Source organism: Camelus bactrianus, chromosome 22 (genome assembly GCF_048773025.1).
Source record: "Camelus bactrianus isolate YW-2024 breed Bactrian camel chromosome 22, ASM4877302v1, whole genome shotgun sequence".
In the NCBI taxonomy this organism is placed as follows: domain Eukaryota; kingdom Metazoa; phylum Chordata; class Mammalia; order Artiodactyla; family Camelidae; genus Camelus; species Camelus bactrianus.
In genome coordinates this window covers 27,397,181-27,418,144 of record NC_133560.1, presented here as the reverse complement: position 1 = coordinate 27,418,144, position 20,964 = coordinate 27,397,181, and the positions used below count along the sequence as shown (strand labels likewise).

Genomic DNA, 20,964 nt, shown 5'->3' with positions numbered 1-20,964 from the left:
AAGGATTAACTGAACGCAAAACACTTAGATGCATTGCTGGTTTGGGGAAAACAATCCATAAACTTAATCTAACTTGATTATGAAGCCTGGGGTGTGTGAGAATCATCCTGGCTTCCTAAGGAGAGTCACTGGATAGCGATGGAGGAGAGGAGGCTGGTGCGGGAGTGAGTTCAAAGTGGCCACGACATCGGCCTTGAACCTGTCCAATTTGAAGTGCCCACTGGTGAATGAAGGAATCTGTTTCCCTGGTTGTAAATGAAGAAGTTGATGGTATTGAAAATGCAGTGTTTCCAGCTGTTGTTCTGAAAACCCGACCCTGGAGCAGGGAAGGGGTCCAGACTCTCCTCCAGTTACCCCCATGTTGTTTATTTATTCAATAAACACTCATTGGGCACTACTGCATGTCACCACATGTCCAGGCTCCAGAGGTGACCCAGACCTGGGCCCTGCTTTCTCCTGGTGGAGGGGACACAGCAGGTCACAGACCTAGCGGTCAGCCCTGGGGCTGGGGAGAGACATTATCCTGGGGTGGGAGAGTGAGACTGAGGACTCCACTTGGGCAAAAAAAATTAAGGGAGGCTTCCTAGAGGTTTTGGGGATGGGACTTGAAGAATGAGTAGGAGTTTACTGGACTGATGTGAGAGGAACTTTTAGCCTGGATTCCAGCCCATGGAAATTTGTTTATTTCCATGTGTATAATTTGTGGAACAATTGGCAAAGAGAGCTAGAGTAGGCAGTCATGGGGCCTCTGAGGATCAGACAGATGGCAGTTGGCTCTGGTCCTTAAGGCTATTGCATTAGGATAACATTAGCTGCTGTAACAGATAAGCCTTTTCGGTGACTTAACACAACAGAAATTTATTTCTTGTTCACATAAGAGTCCGATGTTCCTCCTGGTACCAGGTGGGAGTTTATTCTTCATGGGATGATTCAGGGACTATTTCCATTTGCGGCTTTGCCATCCCTTAGAGTCTCATCATCATTTCTGTCCAGCTTGCAGGTAACAGGGAGAAGGCAATTCCACTTCTTAAGTACGCTGCCCCCCAAATGATGCACAAGGCAAATACTCACATCTCACTGGCTAGTAGAACTAGTCATATGGCCACACCCACTTGCAAGGGATGGAAAATATAGTCCTTGGCTGGGCAGCCACATTTCCAGCACCAATTCCATATTCTGGAAGAGAAAGCATGCATTCTGCTGGATGGCCAGTGGCCTCTGTCACAGGTAGGCAGCAGGAATAGAACTAAGGCCTGGGAGTTGGTAAGAGATACCCAGTTTGCTTTGTGACTTTGAATAGGTCCTTCTTCTCCCTCTCTGGGTTTTTTTCCTCTCTCTGGGGGATGAACATTGGAGACTGGTTGACATCTGATGTCTTTTCCAGGTCTGAAAATTGATGAATCAGTGAATGCTCTTGGGCTTTCTGGCTGGAACTAAGATAAAGATAGTGATGATGACGTCCGTGATAGTGATGGTGATGGTGGTGGTGATGGTGATATTGGTGATTATGATGGTAATAGGGCTGATGATGTTGATGGTGATGAAGATGTTGATGGCGATGAAGTTGTTGATGGTGATGATGATGAAGATAGTGATGATGGTGGTGTTAAAGATGATTATGATGGTAATACTGATGGTGATGACGATGAAGAAGAAGATGATGACGGTGGCGATAATGGTGACTATGAAGGTGATATCGATGATGGTGATGGTGGTGGTGATAATAATAATGATGTGCTAATCATGATGGCAATGATGGTGATAACCATGGGTATGATTATGGTGATAATGGTGATGTGAATGGTAGTGAGGATGACAGTGATCATTTCCAGATATTGAGGGCTCACACCATGCCAAGCCCTTTCCATGCATTATTCTATTGACTTAAAACAACATGACACAGTAGACATTATGATGGTCCATTTTGTAGGTGAGGAAATAAGTTCAGAGAGGAGAGGTGACTTGCCCAAAGACACACAGCAAGTAGGGAGGTCTTCCCATAACCTTCTGGATTAGGAGCACTTTGGGGTTTATTCTCCATCCTGTTCCCTACCTTACCAGCATCCCCCTCCTGGCTCCAGGGGTTGAAGATAGTAGGTTCGAGAGAAAGCTCTGGAGTTTAGTGATGTTCACACTAAAGATGTTCAATAAAAAATCATTTTGGGATTTTAACTGAAATTACGTTGAATGTATCACTCAATTTTGGAGATGGCGGACATTTTAAAAACTCTGAGTCTCTATAATGAGTATATATTTCACTCTATTTACTTAGATCTTCTTTCATATCTTTCCATAAAATTTATAATTTACTCCATAAAAGGTTTGTACTTCTTTTGTTAGAAACATTAGATATTAATCAGCTTTTTTGTTTGTTTTACATTTTTTAAGCTACAGGAAATGCTATCCTTTTAAAATCAAAGTCCAATTTACATACAGGGTCATGCTCAGTTCTTCAATTTACCATTCAGTCAGCTCTAGCAAATGTATACACTTGTGCTACGCACCACACCCTCACCAAGACAGAATTTTCCATGACTTGTGGCCTTTCTGAGTCAATCTCCATCACCCTCCCCACCCCAGAAACAACCACTGATTTGATTTCTATCACCATAGGTTAGTTTTGCTTATTCTAAAATCTCCCAAATTTAATCTTAAAAAAAAAACAAAAAACCGCACACACATTTTTCTGATTGATTGTTGCTGATCTACTGACACACAGTAAACTTTGTACGTTGGTTTTGTTTTCAGTAACAGTACTATTTTATTACTTCCAGTTATCTATTTGTGTATTCTTTTGGGTTTTCTATGTTGACAATCATATCATCTGCAAAAGTGACCATGGTATTTCTTTCATTTCTTTCTTTCCTTTTATTTCTTGGTCTTGTCTTGCAATGCAGGCTAGGGTCTTCAGTACAGTAGTAACAGGGAAGGACAGCAGGCACCCTTGTCTTTGTTCTGATTTCAAAGAAAATCTTTGCAACATTTCACTTTAGAGGATAATGTTTTGCTTTTTCCTTAAAACAAGGTTTAAGGTTTTTTGAAAATCCACTTAGGTTACCGAAGTTCCTTTCCATTTCTGCTTTGTCAAGGATTCTTTTTTCCCCTCTCTTTTTCTTTTGATCACCAGTGGATATTGAATTGCTACTGTGTCTTTTATGCTTCTCTAACTGTTGCTAATCTCTTTTTGACAGAGAGAACAGGCCTTGGGCAGGCAACAGGATCTAACTTGAATGCAACAACACTGTTCACATCATATTTATTTTACATTGGCTGCCATTTACTTAGCACTTGATCCTAGTTTCCTTTGATAGTAGGATGTCAAGTTCTCTTCTTAAATACTGAAATATTTATTTATGTTAGAGTGAACTGAAAGTCCCTGATCCACATAGAATAACCCAGGTAGGCTGTGGACGTGGCAATACTTGAAAAGAAGATACAGTCTGAAGATGGCAGTGAGATACATGGATATGATGAACACTGGCTATTGAATTGATTCACAAATGTAGCTGCCGGAGTCCGCATTCCAGCTGTCTCTCCCTGCCTCGGTTTCTTTATCTGTAAAATGATGATAATAGTAATAACCTTGCAAGATTTTTGTAGGGATTCCGTATACATATATGGAGAGAGAGAGGGGGGGGGAGAGAGAGAGAGAGAGGGAGAGAGAGAAACCCATAGAAGTAGTGAGTAGAAAGATGGTTACCAGAGGCTGGGAGTGGTGGTGGGAAGATGGGGAGATGTCGGTTAAAGGGTACAGACTTGCAGCTACGTAAGATGAGTCAGTCTGGAGGTCTAGGATACAGGCATGACGGTGGTACTTAGTGGTACTGTACTGAACACTCTAAAGATGCTGAGAGTAGATTTCATCACACACAGAAACATGACAACTACGGGAAGGATTGATATGTTAATAAGCTCCTACTGTAGTAATCCTTTCACCATGAGTAAGTATATCAAATCGGCCTGTCGTAACCCTAAATATATATACTTTTTCTTTAAAAATATGTACATTAAAAACATATATATATATACGATAGCCAAGACATGGAAACAACCTAAATGTCCATTGACAGGTGACTGGATAAAGGAAATGTTATATGTATGTGAACATTAGCCATAAAAAGATTGAAATAATACCATTTGCAGCAACATGGATGGACCTAGAGATGATCATATTAAGTGAAATAAATCAGACAGAGAAAGACAAATATCATCTGATATTACTTATACGTGGAATCTAAAAAAAAGATGCAAATCTTATTCATAAACCAAAAATAGACTCACAGACACACAAAACAAACTATGATTACCAAAGGGGAAAGGGCAGGGGAGGGATAAATTAGGAGTTTGGGATTAACAGATACACACTACTGTATATAAAATAGATAAACAATGAGGTCCTACTGCATAGCACAGGGAACTACATTCAATTTCTTGTAATAATGCTGGCTTTCACTGCGTAAGAGGCAATTAAGTGAAGCTACAGCCAAGAAAGTCAGCTTTAGATTCACAACATCCTGGCTTTAAATTTCAACTCCTCCATGGACTTACTCTTTTTTTTTAAATTGAAATATAGATGATTTACAATGTTGTGTTAGTTTCTGGTGTACAACAAAGTGATTCAGTTATACACACACACATACACATCTGTATATTCTTTTTCAGGTTCTTTTCCATTATAGATTATTACAAGATATTGACTATAGTTCCCTGTGCTCTACAGTAGGTCCTTGTTGCTTGCCTATTTTATATACAATAGTTTGTTTCTGCTAATCCCAAACTCCTAATTTATCCCTCCTCCACCCTTTTCCCTCTGGTGGCCGTAAGTTTGTTTTCTATGCCACAGACTTCACCCTTGCTGCTAATAATCTTGGGCAACTTTCCTTTCCTCTCTGAGCCTGCGTCTTCATAGGTAAAATGGACATTAAAAACTCACAGGGTTATCAAGAGAACGGAATAAGTCTGAATGCCCAACCACGTGTAGGAGGCATCCCCTAAATGCAAATATTGCAATCTGTAGAGTCACAGAGTAGGCGTGAGCAATTACCTGGGCGTCGCCTGGAGAGCTTGTTAAACATGCGGGTTTCCGGGCCCTCGCTGCCATCCATCCATTCAACACGTATCTATGGAGGCTCTGTTCCAGATGCTGGGTATCCACTAAGAAGTGAAGCGATGGCCCTGCCCTCCTGAAACTGACATTCTAAGGGCTGGAGATGGGCCGTAAAGAAAAGAAGTGAAGTGCAGGTGGAGGGGATGGAAAATGCCAAAGGAGGAGGGTGGCGTTGAAAATAGGGAGGTCAGAGAGGCCTCACGGAGAAGGTGACATTTGAGCAAAGACCTGAAGAAGGTGGCCAGGAGCCTTGTGCACACTGGGGTGAGTGAGTTTGCCTGGGCTGCCCTGACAAAGCGCCACACACCTGGGGGGCTTAAACAACAGGCATGTGTTCTCATGTAGGTGTGGAGGCTGGAAGTCTGAGTTGCAGGCGTCAGCAGGGGTTTTCTTCTGAGGCCTCTCTCCTTGGCTTGCAGACGGCCAGCTTCTCCCCGTGTCCCCACGTGGTCTTCGCTCTGTGTGTGTCTGTGTCCTAATCTCTTCTTATAAAGACACCAGTCAGACTGGATGAAAGCTCACCTTTAGGATCTCATTTCAACTTACTTACCTCTTTTAAAGGCCCCATCTCCAAACACACTCATCTCCTGAGGTCCTGGGGTTTAGGATGTCAACACATGTATTTTGGGGGTGACACAATTCAGATCATAACACAGGAAGATGCATTCCCAGTGGAGGGGACAACGTTGTTTGGCTACACCTCATTTTGTGTATCCAGTATCAGTTGATACACATAGATGAATGCATAGAGACAGAAGTCAGACTAGTGGTTGCCAAGGAGAGGAGAGGGGGGTTTCCAAGTGACCACTTAATGGGTGCAGGGCTTCCTCTTGGATCTAGATGGGGTGATGGTGCAAAACATTGTGAATGTATTAAATGCTGCTGAAGGGTATATTCTAAGATGATTAATGGTAAAATTTTAAGATTGTGGAACTGTACATATTTATCATTATATATAAACAAAATAATATAAATATAAATTCCTATGAAAATATATGAATAATACATAAATAAAATAGTATTTGTCATGTTAACTATTTGTAAGTGTACTGTTCCAGTGGCGTTGAATACATTCACAGTGTTGTGTCACCATTACAACTATATCCAAAGCTTGTTCATCATCTCCAACAGAAATTCTGTCCCCATTAAACACTACCTCCCTATTCCCTTCCCCCAGCCCCTGGTATCCACCATCCTACTTTCTGTCTCTATGGATTTGCCTATTCTAGGGACCTCATGTAAGTGGAATCACACAATATTCTTCCTTCTGTGTCTGGCTTATTTCACTTAGCATAATGTTTCCAAGGTTTATCCATGTTGTGGCATAAATAAAAACTTCATTCCTTTTGAATGGCTGAGTCATTTCCATTATACGTATATACCACATTTTGTTATTGGTTAATGGTTAACTTTGTATCTTATAAATATTTCCTCATTAAAAAAAATTCTTGGGTAGATCTCGCTTCAGGTACAGCTTGATCTTCCTTGAGGAGGGTGCTGTGCCTTCTTTTTCCTCTTCTGTGCCAGTCCCCAAGTCAGACAGCCAAGGGTCAGCTTCTCCCCTGTCCCATTGTATTTCCTCCATCCTCATTTCTCTCTCCACAGTTCCTGTGCCTTAAGAATATCCGTACCTTCTTGTCTACTTGCTATGAGAAGTTTGGCCTCAAACGAAGTGAGCTCTTTGAGGCCTTTGACCTCTTCGATGTGCAGGATTTTGGGAAGGTGAGCTGAGACTGAGCTGCCTATGAGCAGACACCTAGCGCCCAAAGATTGGATTTCAATTCATTTCCATGAATGTCTACACCGGGCAAGCCAAGGGCTGACAGGGAAGGGCAGATGGGCCAGACCAAACAGGTGCAAAGAGCCTGGCTTAGGACACGTGGAACTGAGTTTGAGTTCCTGCTCCACCACTTGCTGTGTGACCTCAGATATGTGGCTGTGCCTCTCTGAGCCCTAGGTCCCTTGTCTGTAACATGGAAATAAGATCATCCCATCCTCTCTGAGTGGTTATGAGGATTAAATAGAACAAAGGAGTCAAGTGGTGGGAACAGTGACATGCTGACGTGGGGGGGATGGGAAGTGGGACTATCCCAACTTAAGCCCCCAAGGGACATGGAGTCCAACTTCAAGGTCAGGTGCTTGGAGGCTGTGTTCTGGAGTTGGGGTGGCAAGGGGTTTGCTGAGCAGCCACCGCCTTTTCACAGGTCATCTACACCCTGTCCGCTCTGTCCTGGACCACAATTGCCCAGAACAAAGGGATCATGTGAGTAGCCACCTGAGCTGACAGCTTCGGACCCATTCAGTCCCAGTCCTCCTCCTTGAAGCCCCCTCCCGACCTGGCCCCCCAGGACCTCTGGCTCATACCGTCCTGACTCCCCCAGGCCCTTCCCTACTGAGGAGGAGAGTGTGGGTGATGAAGACATCTACAGTGGCCTGTCCGACCAGATCGAGTGAGTGTCTGGGACCACGACCCTGCCCTGGGGGTCTGAGGGGACACGACCCTGCCCCAGGGGATCTGAGGGGCCCCTGGTCTCGGGGTCCCCCTGGCCCCGCCTGACTCCGCGTCCCGCAGCGACACAGTGGAGGAGGATGAGGACCTGTACGACTGCGTGGAGAACGAGGAGGCCGAGGGCGACGAGATCTATGAGGATCTCATGCGCACGGAGCCGGTGCCCATGCAGGTGTGTGGGGGCGCAGGGCCGGGCCCGGGCAGGGGCGGGGCGCAGCCCGGGGCCCCCCAACACCGGCTTCCCCTTCCCTCTCTCAGCCCAAGATGACAGAGTACGACAAGCGGTGCTGCTGTCTGCGGGAGATCCAGCAGACGGAGGAGAAGTACACGGACACGCTGGGCTCCATTCAGCAGGTGCGGCGCGCCGACTCGGCCGCTGCCAGGCGCATGCGCGGGAGCCGGGCGGGCGGGTGCGCGCCCGCGGAGAGGCGGCGGGTGTCCCAGACGAGCCTGGGGCTTTGGGCTTCTTTGCCCCCGGTTTCCTCTCTCTATCTCCCTTTCTCTCTGCCTCCATCCTCGCTTCTACCCTGTCTTGCATCCTCGTCTCTGTCCGTTTGCTCCATTACTGTCTCTGACTTTCCGGTTCCTCTTCCCTTTGGCCGTCTCCTTTCCGCCAGCGCTGCTGGGAGTGCGTCAGTATCCCGTGCAAGTGCCCCATTTAACAGCCGCAATTTAGTGCTTTTTGAAAGATTCACAAGCGGGTGCAACCATCACCACTGTTTAATTTTAGACCATTTTCATCATTCCCCCCCCCCCCAAAGAAAGCCTGTGCCCCTCAGACGTCACCTCAAAAGCCCTGGCGCTCCCCCAGCCCCTGGCAACCACTGCTGTCCCTTCTGTCTTTATGGGTTTGCTTATTCTGGACGTTTCACGTAAATGGACTCATACACACTGTACTCTCTTGTGTCTGGCTTCTCACGGAGCGTCACGTTTTCAAGGTTCATCCACGTTGTAGCGAGCGTCTGTGCTTTGTTCCTTTTCATGGCCGGACCACATGTTGTTATCCATTCATCCATTGATGGACTTTTGGGTTGTTTCCAGTTTTTGGCTCTTATGAGTAATTCTGCTACGAACAGTCCTGCACAGGTTTCCATGTGGACTTTCTCCACCTCTCTTTTCTTTCCTTTACTGTCCATCTTTGTTTCCTTGCCTCTGTCCTCTTTCTGCACATCTCTCTTTCTCTCTCTCTGTTTCTGTTTGTCTCTTTCCATCTCTCTTCTCCTCCTTGTGTCTCTGGGACTGCACCGAAGGGAGGAGTCTCACCCTCCTTCATCCTTTCCTCTCCCCACCCCCTCCCACAGTACTTTTTGAAGCCCTTGCAACGGTTCCTTAAACCTCAAGACATCGAGATCATCTTCATCAACATTGAGGTGAGCCGGCCCATCCCCAGCCCTCCTGGGCTTCTGTCCAGTGGAGATGGTCTGCCGCCTCACTAGTCCCTGGAGTGTAGGGGTTGGGAGATGAATGGCACAGGGTGGGTGGATGCCCGGCACCCCAAGCACCAGGCTCTGGCCCCATCCCTCACCCCTCCCTCCAAGTAGGACCTGCTTCGTGTGCACACCCACTTCCTAAAGGAGATGAAGGAAGCCCTGGCCAGCCCCAGTGTACCCAACCTCTACCAGGTCTTCATCAAATACAAGGAGAGGTGAGACCCAGCTGACCAGCCCAGACCTCCGGAGGTCATCCTGCCCTGCCCAGACTGGGCATTTGGGAGGCTTTGTCCCCAGAGACTGCTGGACAGAGAGGACTTTTCCTTCTTTGCTCATAGGCAAGGGACTGCCCATCTCTGGTTAAATTCCCAGCTCTTTCTCGTGGGAGCTGTGTGGCATTGGAAAGTCACTCAACCTCTCTGTGCTTCTGTGTTGACATCTGTAAAATCAGTGTGATGCAGGAACATACCTCCTAGGGTGTGATGAAGATTGAATAAATTGAATGCATTAGGTGCTTATTACAGGGCCCGGTACACAGTTGGTGCTCAATAAATGCTTACTAAGTAAATGAACATCAAGCAAAGACTATACACTGGGTGCTGTGCTGAGAGCTTTTTATGCATTATCTTATTTCATGCTATGATACCCCATGTGGGAGGTGCCCATTTTACAGACAGGGAGACTGAGGCTCAGTGGCACCCAGCCAGGAAGAAGTGGGGCTGGGACTGCCACCCAGATTGGCCTGACCTTGGTGCTGGCCACTATTACCTGGCCACCTGTCCTCTTCCCGCAGGTTCCTCATCTACGGCCGCTACTGCAGCCAGGTGGAGTCGGCCAGCAAGCACCTGGACCACGTGGCCACAGCCCGGGAGGATGTGCAGATGAAGCTGGAGGTGGGTGTGTGCCAGGCTACGTCTTGGGTCAGGGGTGGGGGGCTCCCACTCCTTCCCAGGCTCCGGGGGCAGTTGAGAAGAGACTGAGCTGGAGATGGTGTCACTTTCCATTGCAGCCCAGCCAGGGGTCTGCCTGCTGCAGGTATGGGGAGGCAGGGACTGACCAGCCAAGAGGGGAGCAATGGAGCAGAGGAGATGGACCAGAGTGCTGAGCTCTGATCCCAGCTGAACCCTGACCCTAGGCTGAGGTTCCGACCCTGTCCTGAACTCTGGCTCCAAACTGAACCCCAGCCCTGGCTGTGCCCCAAGTCTGGGCTGAATGCCAACTTCACATGGAGCCCCGATCCCAGCCAAGCCCCGATCCTGGACTGAACCCCAGCCTGAACCCATATGTCTGGCAGAAGCACAGACAGGACAGGGAGGATGAGCCTCTGTTGCACCGTCCATGGTCTCCACGGTGGGGACCCTCTACCTGTCTATCTCCCCTTCTCCAGCCCCACTCAGCTGAGGAATCCTGGGACTTTACTCCAGGCAGCCTTCCAACTGGCTCTTAAATCATCCCTAGCTCTGAGACATTCTTCCTTCCTTATTTCCTGGGGGGAGACCTGATGCTTCAGGTTCTAGAAGAATCCCCATCTGCCTTTACCTCTTCTTGCTCACCCCTTTCTCCGATCCCCCAGGAATGTTCTCAGCGGGCGAACAATGGGAGGTTCACCTTACGAGACCTGCTGATGGTGCCCATGCAGCGGGTACTCAAATACCACCTCCTTCTCCAGGTACACAATGCGGGGTGGTCCAGGCATGGGCTTGGCATGTCTACCTCCCTGCAGGGGCTTCTGGGGACTGGGCTCTGGGACTCTTTGCGAGGAGTCCCTGGGGCCATGCCCCAGCTTGTGGGGATGGCAGAAGGAGGAAGAAGGAGTTGGTGGGCCAGGCTTGTTCAGAAGTCCCCCCAGGAGGGGAGGGCAGGCCTGGGGGATGTGCATTTCTGTGGGTCCTGCAGGAGCTGGTGAAACACACGCAGGATACAGTGGAGAAGGAGAACTTGCGACTGGCCCTGGATGCCATGAGGGTGAGTGGTCACACACAGGGATCATGGTGACACACAGGAACATACACGTTCGAGTCTGTGAGTCCCACCCAGGCACGGTCACATCCACTGGGAACCCCCCGCCACCACCACCTCCGCAGGTGACACCCCTGTATGCCCAGTGAGCGATTCGAAGTACCCCCCTTGGGGACAGTGACATACTGTGGACACCCTCTTTAAGCCTCCTGCCGGCCCCTAGTGGGGCTGACCTCCTGTCCCCAGCTAGACAGGGGATTGGACCACGTTGGGGGACCCAGGCTCACTCCCGTCCCACCCCCAGGATCTGGCGCAGTGCGTGAACGAGGTCAAGCGGGACAACGAGACGCTGCGGCAGATCACCAACTTCCAGCTGTCCATCGAGAACCTGGTGAGGGCGCGGGGTGGGGCGGGCCAGGGGTGTGGCCGCGGGGCGGGGGGGGGGGTTAGTCTCCTCCTTGGCAGCCCCTTGCCAGACACCCTGCCTGTTGTGCAGGACCAGTCTCTGGCCCACTACGGCCGGCCCAAGATCGATGGCGAGCTCAAGATCACTTCGGTGGAGCGGCGCTCCAAGATGGACAGGTGGGCGGAGCCAACACGGATCTGGGACGGAGCCTGGCAGGGGCGGGGCTAGATTTCCAGATAGACAGGTGGGTGGGGCCACCCGGCCCAGAGGGTGGAGCCTAGGTGGAAAGGCAGGGCAGAGGCAGCCTGGATGTGTGGCTGGACCCAGAACAACAGCTGACAGGACAGGTGGCACAGATCATATGAGTGAGGTCAAGATGGACAGATAACCAAGCTGACCACCGAGGAGGAAAAGGACAAGTATCCTCGAGGGACGGCAGGGCGGGGCCGGGAAGGTGGAGGGGATCAGGCAGGGAGCTGGCGGGGACTTTGGAAAGAGCCTGACCCAGCTGCTTCCAGGTACGCCTTCCTGCTCGACAAAGCTCTACTCATCTGTAAGCGCCGAGGGGACTCCTACGACCTCAAGGACTTTGTGAACCTTCACAGCTTCCAGGTTCGAGATGACTCCTCTGGAGAGCGGGACAACAAAAAGGTAAGTTTCTGAGGCCATAACTGGGGGACCTCCATGCTGGGAAGCCTCAGTGCAGCCTGAGCTCTCCGCTTGGCTCTTAGGATGCCCGTGTGTGTGCTTGCGTGTGTGTGATTTTAGATTTGTGGGTGTGTATTTGCTTTTCCTGGGCAGCACTTTTCACGGCGACATGTGCGGGGCTCTCCTGGGAGCAGGCAGCCTGCTGTTGGCTTGACCCTCCTCTCCCCACAGTGGAAGGGTCAGTGGGCATGTGGCCCGTCCCTTTGCAGGGCGGGCACCTTCATTCTGAACCCTGCTTCCCTGCAGTGGACTCACATGTTTCTCCTGATCGAAGACCAAGGTGCCCAGGGCTATGAGCTGTTCTTCAAGACACGAGAACTGAAGAAGAAATGGATGGAGCAGTTTGAGATGGCCATGTGAGACCTCTGTCCCCACCTCCATCTTTCTATCCTCAGAGGATTCGTATCACGTAGATGCAGGGGCTGGGAGGCAATTCTGTGCCCTGGTCTCACCCCTGCCTTGACATACTGTGGGACCACTCTGAACCTCAGTTTTCTCGTCTGGGAAATGGGAGGGACAGGCCTTTAAGACTATCTGCATCCCCAGAATGCCAAGGCTTTGTAAGAGCCAGCCATCATTCTGGAAATCCTTCCTCCTCATTGTTCTCTTCCTCCTCCTTTTTCTCGAGATGAAATTCATCTAACCAAAAACTTAGCCATTTTGAAGCGTTCAGTTCAATGGCATTTGTACATTTACAATGTTGTGCAACCACCATCTCTATCTAGTTCTGGAACATTTTCATCCCCCTGAAAGGAGACCCCTGCACCTATGAGGCAGTCACTCTCCCTTCCCCACCTCCCTGCCCTTGGCAACTGCTAATCTGCTTTCTGTCTTTACTATGTTCAAGGCAGCGCTAGTCACAAGAGCCGACAATGTGGCAGCAACCCAAATGTCCATCGGTGGGTGGATGGAGAAATACAACAGGGCAGACCCATGCAGTTGAACAGTATTCAGCCGTAAAAAGGACTGAAGTCTTGCTTCATCCGCATTACAGCGGGTATTGGTACTTTGTTCCTTTTATGGCCAAACACTGTTCCGTTGCTTGGACTTCTCTCTCCAGCTCCAACATCTACCCCGAGAATGCCACAGCCAATGGACACGACTTCCAGATGTTCTCCTTTGAGGAGACCACGTCCTGCAAGGCTTGTCAGATGCTGCTGAGGTGAGGTGCCTCGGAGGATGGACCTGGGTCCCGGGCTGGGTGGGCTCCTGCTCTGTAGTCGGGGCCCCTGCGTGCCATCCCTATGAGCTGGGAGGTGGGAGGCTGCCCTCTGATTTTCAGCTTCTCCATCTCTCTCCTGCTCTAAAGAGAGCCCAGAGGGGCCCCTCACATTATTGGCAAAGCGATTGGCTGTGTCCGTTCAACGTCACCGAATCTCCTTTGTCTCCTCCCTGCATCCTAGAGGCACCTTCTATCAGGGATACCGCTGTCAGCGGTGCCGGGCGCCTGCGCACAAGGAGTGTCTGGGGAGGGTCCCTCCGTGTGGCCGACATGGGCAAGGTACCAGGGACTGAGGGTGGGAGGCGGGCTTGCTTCTGCGCGGGCGATTTTCCACTCTAACTAGTATTTCCTGTATCCTCCGATAGATTTTACAGGAAATATGAAGAAGGTAAGACCCTCCCTCGCCCCCCATGTGTGCGTGGAAAATCATGGCGGGTGGAGGTGGTAAGGAAGGGAGGACCCGGGAGACCCAGGCAGTGGGCGCGCTCCTCCTCTGGGTGCTCAGATGAGGGCTGATGAGCCGCCCTGCTTGTTTTCTTGGTCTCTCCCTCCAGGATAAGCTACATCGTCGTGCTCAGGACAAAAAGAGGAATGAGTTGGGTGAGTCAGCAGGGGGCGCTGTGCGGGGCGGAAAGAAATCTGGTCTTCGCCTCAGTGACGCTGGCCCAGGGACCGATCTCAACAATTCTTAGTGACCACGTAGTGTCCCGCTTATAAAGCATTTGTTCCAGTCCTAGAAACCCGAAAGGAATTTGTAAATAACTGTCTGAAATTCTTTATTTGCTTTGCTCAAGTGCTCCCATTCACGTTGATTATTCACTGCACTCCCCACCCCACCCCCGTTTTTTTTTTTTCTTGCTTACAAATTCCTTCTGTAGTCTCAGCTGGCTGGGCACACCTCTGCGAGCTGTCCTCATCCCCTCTCCTGTTGATTCTGTATCACCGAAACTTACCACAATAGGGTGGTCCATCCGGAGGGCGGTGAGTGGGAGACGCAGTCTGGCCGAGACAGAATTCCTTTTGGCGGGGCGGGGGCGGGGGCTGCTGCGACCTGGGTTCGTCTACGTGTTGATGGAGTCTGTGGGATCACAGCAGCGGTGGGTGGTTTTTATCAGTGCCTCCTATATATATGCTGTCTGGGGCACATGGTGACTGAACAAGGGCTGCTTCTCCTCCCAAAGCGCTCAGGCTGGTAGCAGGAAACAGACTTTGGCTAAGTCGTTACAGTTGGGGTCGGCAAAGTAGAGGGTTTTCCGGAGCATGAAACTTGGGGACCAGATGAATCTGAGTCTTCAGGGAGGGCTTCTCAGAGGAGGAGGCATTAGAGTGGACACTTGAGGGATGAGAAGGAGTTACACAGGTGGAGAAGGCACGAGTGTTCCAGGCAGAGGGAACAGCTCATGCGAAGGCTAGGAAGCAAGAGGGCAAGGCATTATTAAAGAAGTGAGAACCTGGCGTGGCCAGGAGACATAAACTCTTTGCTTATAGTCATACAGAATCAGTGCAAAGACTCAGTTTCGTATCTATCCATCTGTCTATCCATCTATCCCCCTATCTGTCTGCCTATCTACGTTGACTTATAGATGGGTGTCTATAGATATCTGTAGGTAGGTATGGATACACCAGCTTTATCCGCAATAGTCAAAAGTTAGAAGCAACTCAAGCATCCTCAATAGCAGGAATATATATATATGATATATATTATTTACATACATAATATCATAATATATGTATAAAATCAGCTGTACACAAAAGTGTATATATTGGCTTTATTTGTCAAAATCCAGAAACAACCCGAATGTCTTCAGTAGGATGAAATACAAATGCGAGTGTGTATATGTGTATATGCCCACTATGTATTTACTTCATATCCAATATATACCTGCTCACATGTCCATTATTTATAGATATATATGCTTTTGATTCAGATGGAAAATACATACCAAAATGTATATGAAATGAGTAAATCTTTTTAAAATTGAAGTAGAGTTGATGTATGAATATTATGTAAGTTACAGGGGTACAATATAATGATTCACAACTTTTAAAGGTCACACTTGTTTGTAGCTATTATAAAAAATGGAATAAATCTTAAGTGTATGGCTCAATAAATTTCTACCCACGTAACCACCACTCAGATCGATGGACAGAACATTTCCATCATCCCGGCAAGTTTTACTGGATGGACCTGCTGGTCATATTCATGGCTAGTCAGCCCTTCTTCCCAGCAGGAACCACTAGCTGAACTCCATCATCATTGATCTGTTTTACTTGTCTTTGAACTTCATACAAATGACATTCTACAGAGCAGTATGGTTGCTTGAAGCAGTACTTTGTTCTTTTTCCGGCAGTATTGTATTCCATGGTATGGTTATTGCCCGCTGTGTTTGTCCATCTTATGGAGGACATTCAGTTTGTTGCCAATTTTGAGGGCTCTTGTGTATTCCTGCCTGTGACTCTCTGTGGACCTGTGCTGTCATTTCTCTTGGTGATCTATATGGGAATGGAATTAGCTTTCGCGGTTCCTGCAGAGAGTTTTCCCAAGTGGATTCCCACCCTCGCCACCCCTTCGTATAGTCTTTTTAATTTTCGCCATCCTGCTGCGGGGTGAGACTCGGGTTGGAAAGCCCTCTATTGCCAACCACAGTGTCCTGTCTCCTTCCCTTCCCTCCAGGTCTGCCCAAGATGGAGGTGTTCCAGGAGTACTATGGGCTGCCTCCGCCCCCGGGAGCCATTGGACCTTTCCTACGGCTCAACCCTGGAGACATCGTGGAGCTCACCAAGGCTGAGGCTGATCAGAACTGGTGGGAGGTACAGGCTGGGGCCATGGGAGTGATGGAGAAAGACCCGAGTGTGGGGTCAGGGTGTAAGTGACCTTGGGAAGTGGGATCATGGCCCCCTGGACTCTGGCCGTGGAAGGCCACTCTGGGAGGGTGACATTGATGGGGCTTTCTGTGGGTGGCCTGGTCCTCATGAGCTGGTGGTCTTCCCAGGAAGTTGACACTTGCTGGCACCTCTCTGGGTCATCCTGGCTACAGAGAGATAGATCAACAAGCAGAGTGGCCGTTGGGTGAAAGATGGGCAGACACACATACACACACACATCACAGATGCCTGTAACCTCTCTGTCCATCTTTCCCTCCCATCTTTTTAGGGCAGGAATACGTCGACCAACGATGTTGGCTGGTTTCCCTGTAACAGAGTCAAGCCCTACGTGCATGTGAGTGCTTCAGGTCGGATGGAGCGAGGGCAAGGGGGTGTCCAGAGAGGGTCCATAAGGGTGGACAGCACTGGGGAGAAACTCACCTGTGTACTTACCTGTGTGTCTGTGTAGCCACTGATCAATCGTCTGTATATCTAACTAGGTAGCTCTGTATTATCTATCTATCTCCAGAAATGTTCCTGGATTTTTATTTTAAAATTGTCTCAGCCTTGGCCAGTGTGAGCCCCTACAGGCTGGCTTTTCTGCCCTTTTGATGTGTCCGCATTGTTCTCCGAGCCCTTCCTTACTTTCCAGCACGATACCAGACTTATCTAGTGCTTTTTCTGCCGCAGTCTTGGAATCAACCATTTTCCCAAGAAGTCTAGGTCTTTCCAGTGTGGGACATTGGCACTCGAGCACTGGGCACCTCTCCAATTTCTGCCTCCTTATGTAACTACCTCTTTAAAGCTGCACTCATCTCTGCCTCCTTTTCTCCCACTACAATGAAGGCGCTGAGAAAAGATAGGGGGAAAAAAAAGGCAATTCTCCTTTCTATTTGAGGCTTCGCACCCTCCCGGCACCACCCATCTGACAAAGTAACTACTATTATTCATTTCTTATATGTCTCTCTCGAGTTTATTAAGGCAGATGCAAGTAGAGATATGGGTTCTCATTTGCCCCATAGTTTATTCAGAAGGTTCAATATTCACTATTTTGCAGCTGGTCCCCTTCCCCAATATATGTTGGGATTTACATATCCCTGTACATAGAACATTTAATTATTTCCCCCCCCTTTAAAAAACAGAGGTAAAATTTGCATAACATAAAATGCACAATTTTAACATGTATGATTCAGAGGTACCTTAGTACGTTTTACAATGATTCCACTGATATGAAATATCTAAAGTAGGTACATCCACAGGGACAGAAAACAAATTGATGGCATCCAGGTGCCGGAAGTGAAGGGCACAGAGAATAACTGCTTAATGGGTAATGGGTACGTGTTTCCTTTTGGGGTGATGTTTTGGAACTAGTTCGAGGTGATGGTTCCTCATTCCTCTCATTATTTTGTAAAATTATGGTAAAATATCTGTAACATAAAATTTACCATTTTTTAAGTGTACAGTTGAGTGTTACTGAGTACCTCTACCTTGTTGTGCAACCATCACCACCACCCACCTCCAGGACTCTTCATCTTGTAGAAGTGACATTCTGTACCTGTGAAACACTGACTCCCCATTCCCACAATTCGCCAGGCCCTGGTGGCTACCATTCAGCTGCCTGTCTCTATGAGTCTGACTCCTCTAGGGACCTCACATAAGTGGGGTGAGACCGCCTTCGCCCCTCTGTGTCTGGCTTATTTCACTGAGTATCGTGTCCTCAGTGTTCACTCAAGTTGGAGCGTGTGTCCGAAATTCCTTCTTTGTTAAGGCTGAATGAGCTGTCCACTGTGTGTGTTTCCTACGCTTTGTTTATCTGTTTATCTGTTGATGGACGTTTGACTTGCTTCCACCTTTTGTCTATGTGGTTAGAGCTGTTTGAACACTGAAGTATAAATATCTCCCTGAGTCCCTTTTTTTCTCTCCAATTCATCTGGGTCTATTTCCAGGAGAAGAACTGTTGGATTATTTGATAATTCTATTTTTATTTTTCTGAGGAGCTGTCATCTGTTCTCCGAAGTGGCTGTACCATTTTACATGCCTGCCAGTGATGTAGGAGTGCCAGTAATGAAATTCTTATTAGAGTTTCAGTTTCTCTATATTCTTACCAACAGCTGTTCTTGTCTGTCTGTCTGTTTGTTTGACAACGTTTTTTTTTTAAACAGTAGCCATCCTGATGGGTGCAAAGTGATGGAAATGAGCACTTTTACATTTATTTGGATCAGGGATTGGCAAACTTTTTCTGTAAATAGACAGATCGTAAATAGTTTCAGCTTCAGGGGATCAGAGACTCCCTTTTGTGGCTACTCAGCTCTGCTGCAGCAAAGCGAAAACAGACACAAGTGACCTGTAAATGGGCGGGCATGGCCACGTTCCAACAAAACGGAGCTTACAGACCTGACGTGTGAATTTCATGTCACCTCCTCCTGCCAGGAAGTATACTTCTTGTGATTTTTTGCAACCACTTAAAAATGTAAAAAGCATTCTTAGCTTGAGCGTCATGCTAAAGCAGGCTGTCAGGGCAACCCCTGGCTCACTTGGTACTGGGTCAGTCTCTCTCCCTGGATTCTGGGACTGTATTTGTAGTGAAGAGCGCAGTGCCGGGCATGTAATAGGCACCCAATAAATGACAATGGAATGAATGAATGAATGAATGAATGAATGAAGTGCCCTGACGCCTGCTGCCTCCCTGAGCCCTTTCCGCTGAGTCTCGGTGTCTGTGTCCCCAGGGTCCCCCTCAGGACCTGTCCGTTCATCTCTGGTGAGTAGAACCACCTTTATTATTTTCAGCTTGGGGTGCTCTGGAGTGAATGGCTGGGCTGGGCACTGGGATGGGGTGGGGGCTACAAACTCATCAGTTATTCATTCTTCAAACCCTGGGCATTGACTGCTGGGTCCAGCCCTATGTCGGGACCTGTGGAGCAGACAAAAGAGGGTCCCTAACTGTGGGAGATTATGGTCTCACTGGAAGGAAAATGATGGTGATGATGAAAATGGGAGCTCCCGCTCCCCACCCTCCTACTTTTTGGAGCACCTACTGCATATAGAGCAGTGGGGGGTGGAGGTTTACAGTGCTGCTTCTGAGCCCACTGACCTGGGTTCAAATCCTGACTCCAACATGTCCCAGCTGTGTGACCTTGAGCCAGTAACTCAACTTCTCTGTGCTTCAGCTTTCATCTCTGGAAAAAGATTCCTGACAATGTCTACCTCGTAGGGCTGTTAAGAGGCTCCCACGAGCCACTCCCTTGTGAAGTGCTTCGTTCTTCGGCACAAGCAGCACTTTATTATCCGTTATTGTCAGCATTAGCTGTTATGACCGCATTTCATCAATTCTAAAATGCACACTTTCCCCCTCCACATTTTATCATCTCTGGCATCTGACACTTAGTGGAGTTTCAACCTTCTGCCTAATTTTATGGGTAATGATTTTTATTTCGTAATGGCCCATGAAAGAACGGTGCATTTTATGACCGTTGGCATCTTAGACTTGACGTCATATGGTGGTGTCTTTATGATGTGTGTCAGCACTTTAAGGAGAACACGCAGTTCTCATAATAACACTTTGAAGTTGGTGCTATTCTTACTCCCTTTCAGAAAAGGAGGAAACTGAGGCTCAGAGAGAGGAAGAGATTTGTTCAGTGTCAAAAAGTGAGGAAGTGATGGAGGTGGGATTCGAACCTAAGTCTCCCTGACTCCATAGCCTGACCTTCCTGCCCCTTGAAAATTAGAGAAACGCAATGGCCAGAAGAGCACTCCTGTGTCCCGAGTGCATGAGGCGCTTCAACTGCGTTATTGCCGTTTGTCAGAAGTGTCTCTCTGCGGCGGGCAGTTTTATTTCCTCTTTTCAGTGGAGGAAATTGGGACTCAGAGTAGCAAAATCGGTTCCTAAGGTCACAGAGCAACTCAGTGGCAGAGCCAGGATGTAAACCGTGGTCTCTTGAGGCTGCGCCCACTCTGCGCCGCCCAGGTAGATGTGGTCCCCAGGGCCCGAACTGGGGTGAGGAGAGGGAGACACTGACTTTGGGTGCAGAATTTAAGGGGCACCCAAAACTCAGGCATCGAGATCCCTAACATTTTAATGCAACATTTTTTAAAAAATCAAAAGAAAGGCAAAAAAAATCCATGATAAACAAAATACCAAAATTGTCAATAAAGACAGGGTGTGACAGGGCTGGGAGCAGGGAAAGGTGAATTGTGAACCAGGCACCTGCAGAGTCAGATCTTTATTTTTTTTCTTTTTTCTTTTCTTTTTAAATTTTTAAATTTTTAAAAATATTTTATTTATAGAGTCAGATCTCTAAGATTTTGACATTTTGATCATCATGGATTTTTTAAAAAGATTTAATATTTAACCTTGTTAATAGCTTTAGTTAAAAGAAAATGTATTTCCAGACATCAAGAATTTGAAAACTACAAATTAAAATAGTATTGAATTCACACACGAGTAGATAAATTGACCAGTTTTTTTTAATACCATATTTTTCTTCATAGATTTTTTTGAGTTAATTTTTTAAATTGAGGTGAAATTCATATAACATAAAATTAATCATTTAACGTGGCATTTATGTTAATATTTACATATAAAGTACATATTCACGTTTGTATATTGTATAATTATATATTATATAAGTTAATACATATTCTGTTATATATTTATATTTTAGCATATATCAGATTCACATTTATATATTATCTATATTATATCTATAATTAACATATTATTTGTTACCTATTTACACATACTCATATTTACATTTATAT

At 47.6% G+C, this 20,964-nt stretch overlaps 1 protein-coding gene across 1 annotated transcript in view; it reads left to right on the top strand.

The window, feature by feature from the left end:
- Nucleotides 1–20,964, top strand: part of VAV1 (vav guanine nucleotide exchange factor 1) — a 47,722-nt gene that overhangs the window by 17,332 nt on the left and 9,426 nt on the right. The window contains exons 2-22 of the mRNA XM_074350943.1: nucleotides 6,713–6,829; nucleotides 7,312–7,370; nucleotides 7,489–7,557; nucleotides 7,680–7,788; nucleotides 7,875–7,970; nucleotides 8,918–8,986; nucleotides 9,158–9,261; nucleotides 9,840–9,939; nucleotides 10,620–10,715; nucleotides 10,943–11,011; nucleotides 11,310–11,396; nucleotides 11,502–11,587; nucleotides 11,930–12,062; nucleotides 12,366–12,475; nucleotides 13,180–13,281; nucleotides 13,523–13,620; nucleotides 13,707–13,729; nucleotides 13,896–13,941; nucleotides 16,016–16,152; nucleotides 16,496–16,561; nucleotides 18,933–18,964. Coding sequence (XP_074207044.1) covers nucleotides 6,713–6,829; nucleotides 7,312–7,370; nucleotides 7,489–7,557; nucleotides 7,680–7,788; nucleotides 7,875–7,970; nucleotides 8,918–8,986; nucleotides 9,158–9,261; nucleotides 9,840–9,939; nucleotides 10,620–10,715; nucleotides 10,943–11,011; nucleotides 11,310–11,396; nucleotides 11,502–11,587; nucleotides 11,930–12,062; nucleotides 12,366–12,475; nucleotides 13,180–13,281; nucleotides 13,523–13,620; nucleotides 13,707–13,729; nucleotides 13,896–13,941; nucleotides 16,016–16,152; nucleotides 16,496–16,561; nucleotides 18,933–18,964 — 1,808 coding nt within the window. The remainder of the gene's footprint in view (nucleotides 1–6,712; nucleotides 6,830–7,311; nucleotides 7,371–7,488; nucleotides 7,558–7,679; nucleotides 7,789–7,874; nucleotides 7,971–8,917; nucleotides 8,987–9,157; nucleotides 9,262–9,839; nucleotides 9,940–10,619; nucleotides 10,716–10,942; nucleotides 11,012–11,309; nucleotides 11,397–11,501; nucleotides 11,588–11,929; nucleotides 12,063–12,365; nucleotides 12,476–13,179; nucleotides 13,282–13,522; nucleotides 13,621–13,706; nucleotides 13,730–13,895; nucleotides 13,942–16,015; nucleotides 16,153–16,495; nucleotides 16,562–18,932; nucleotides 18,965–20,964) is intronic.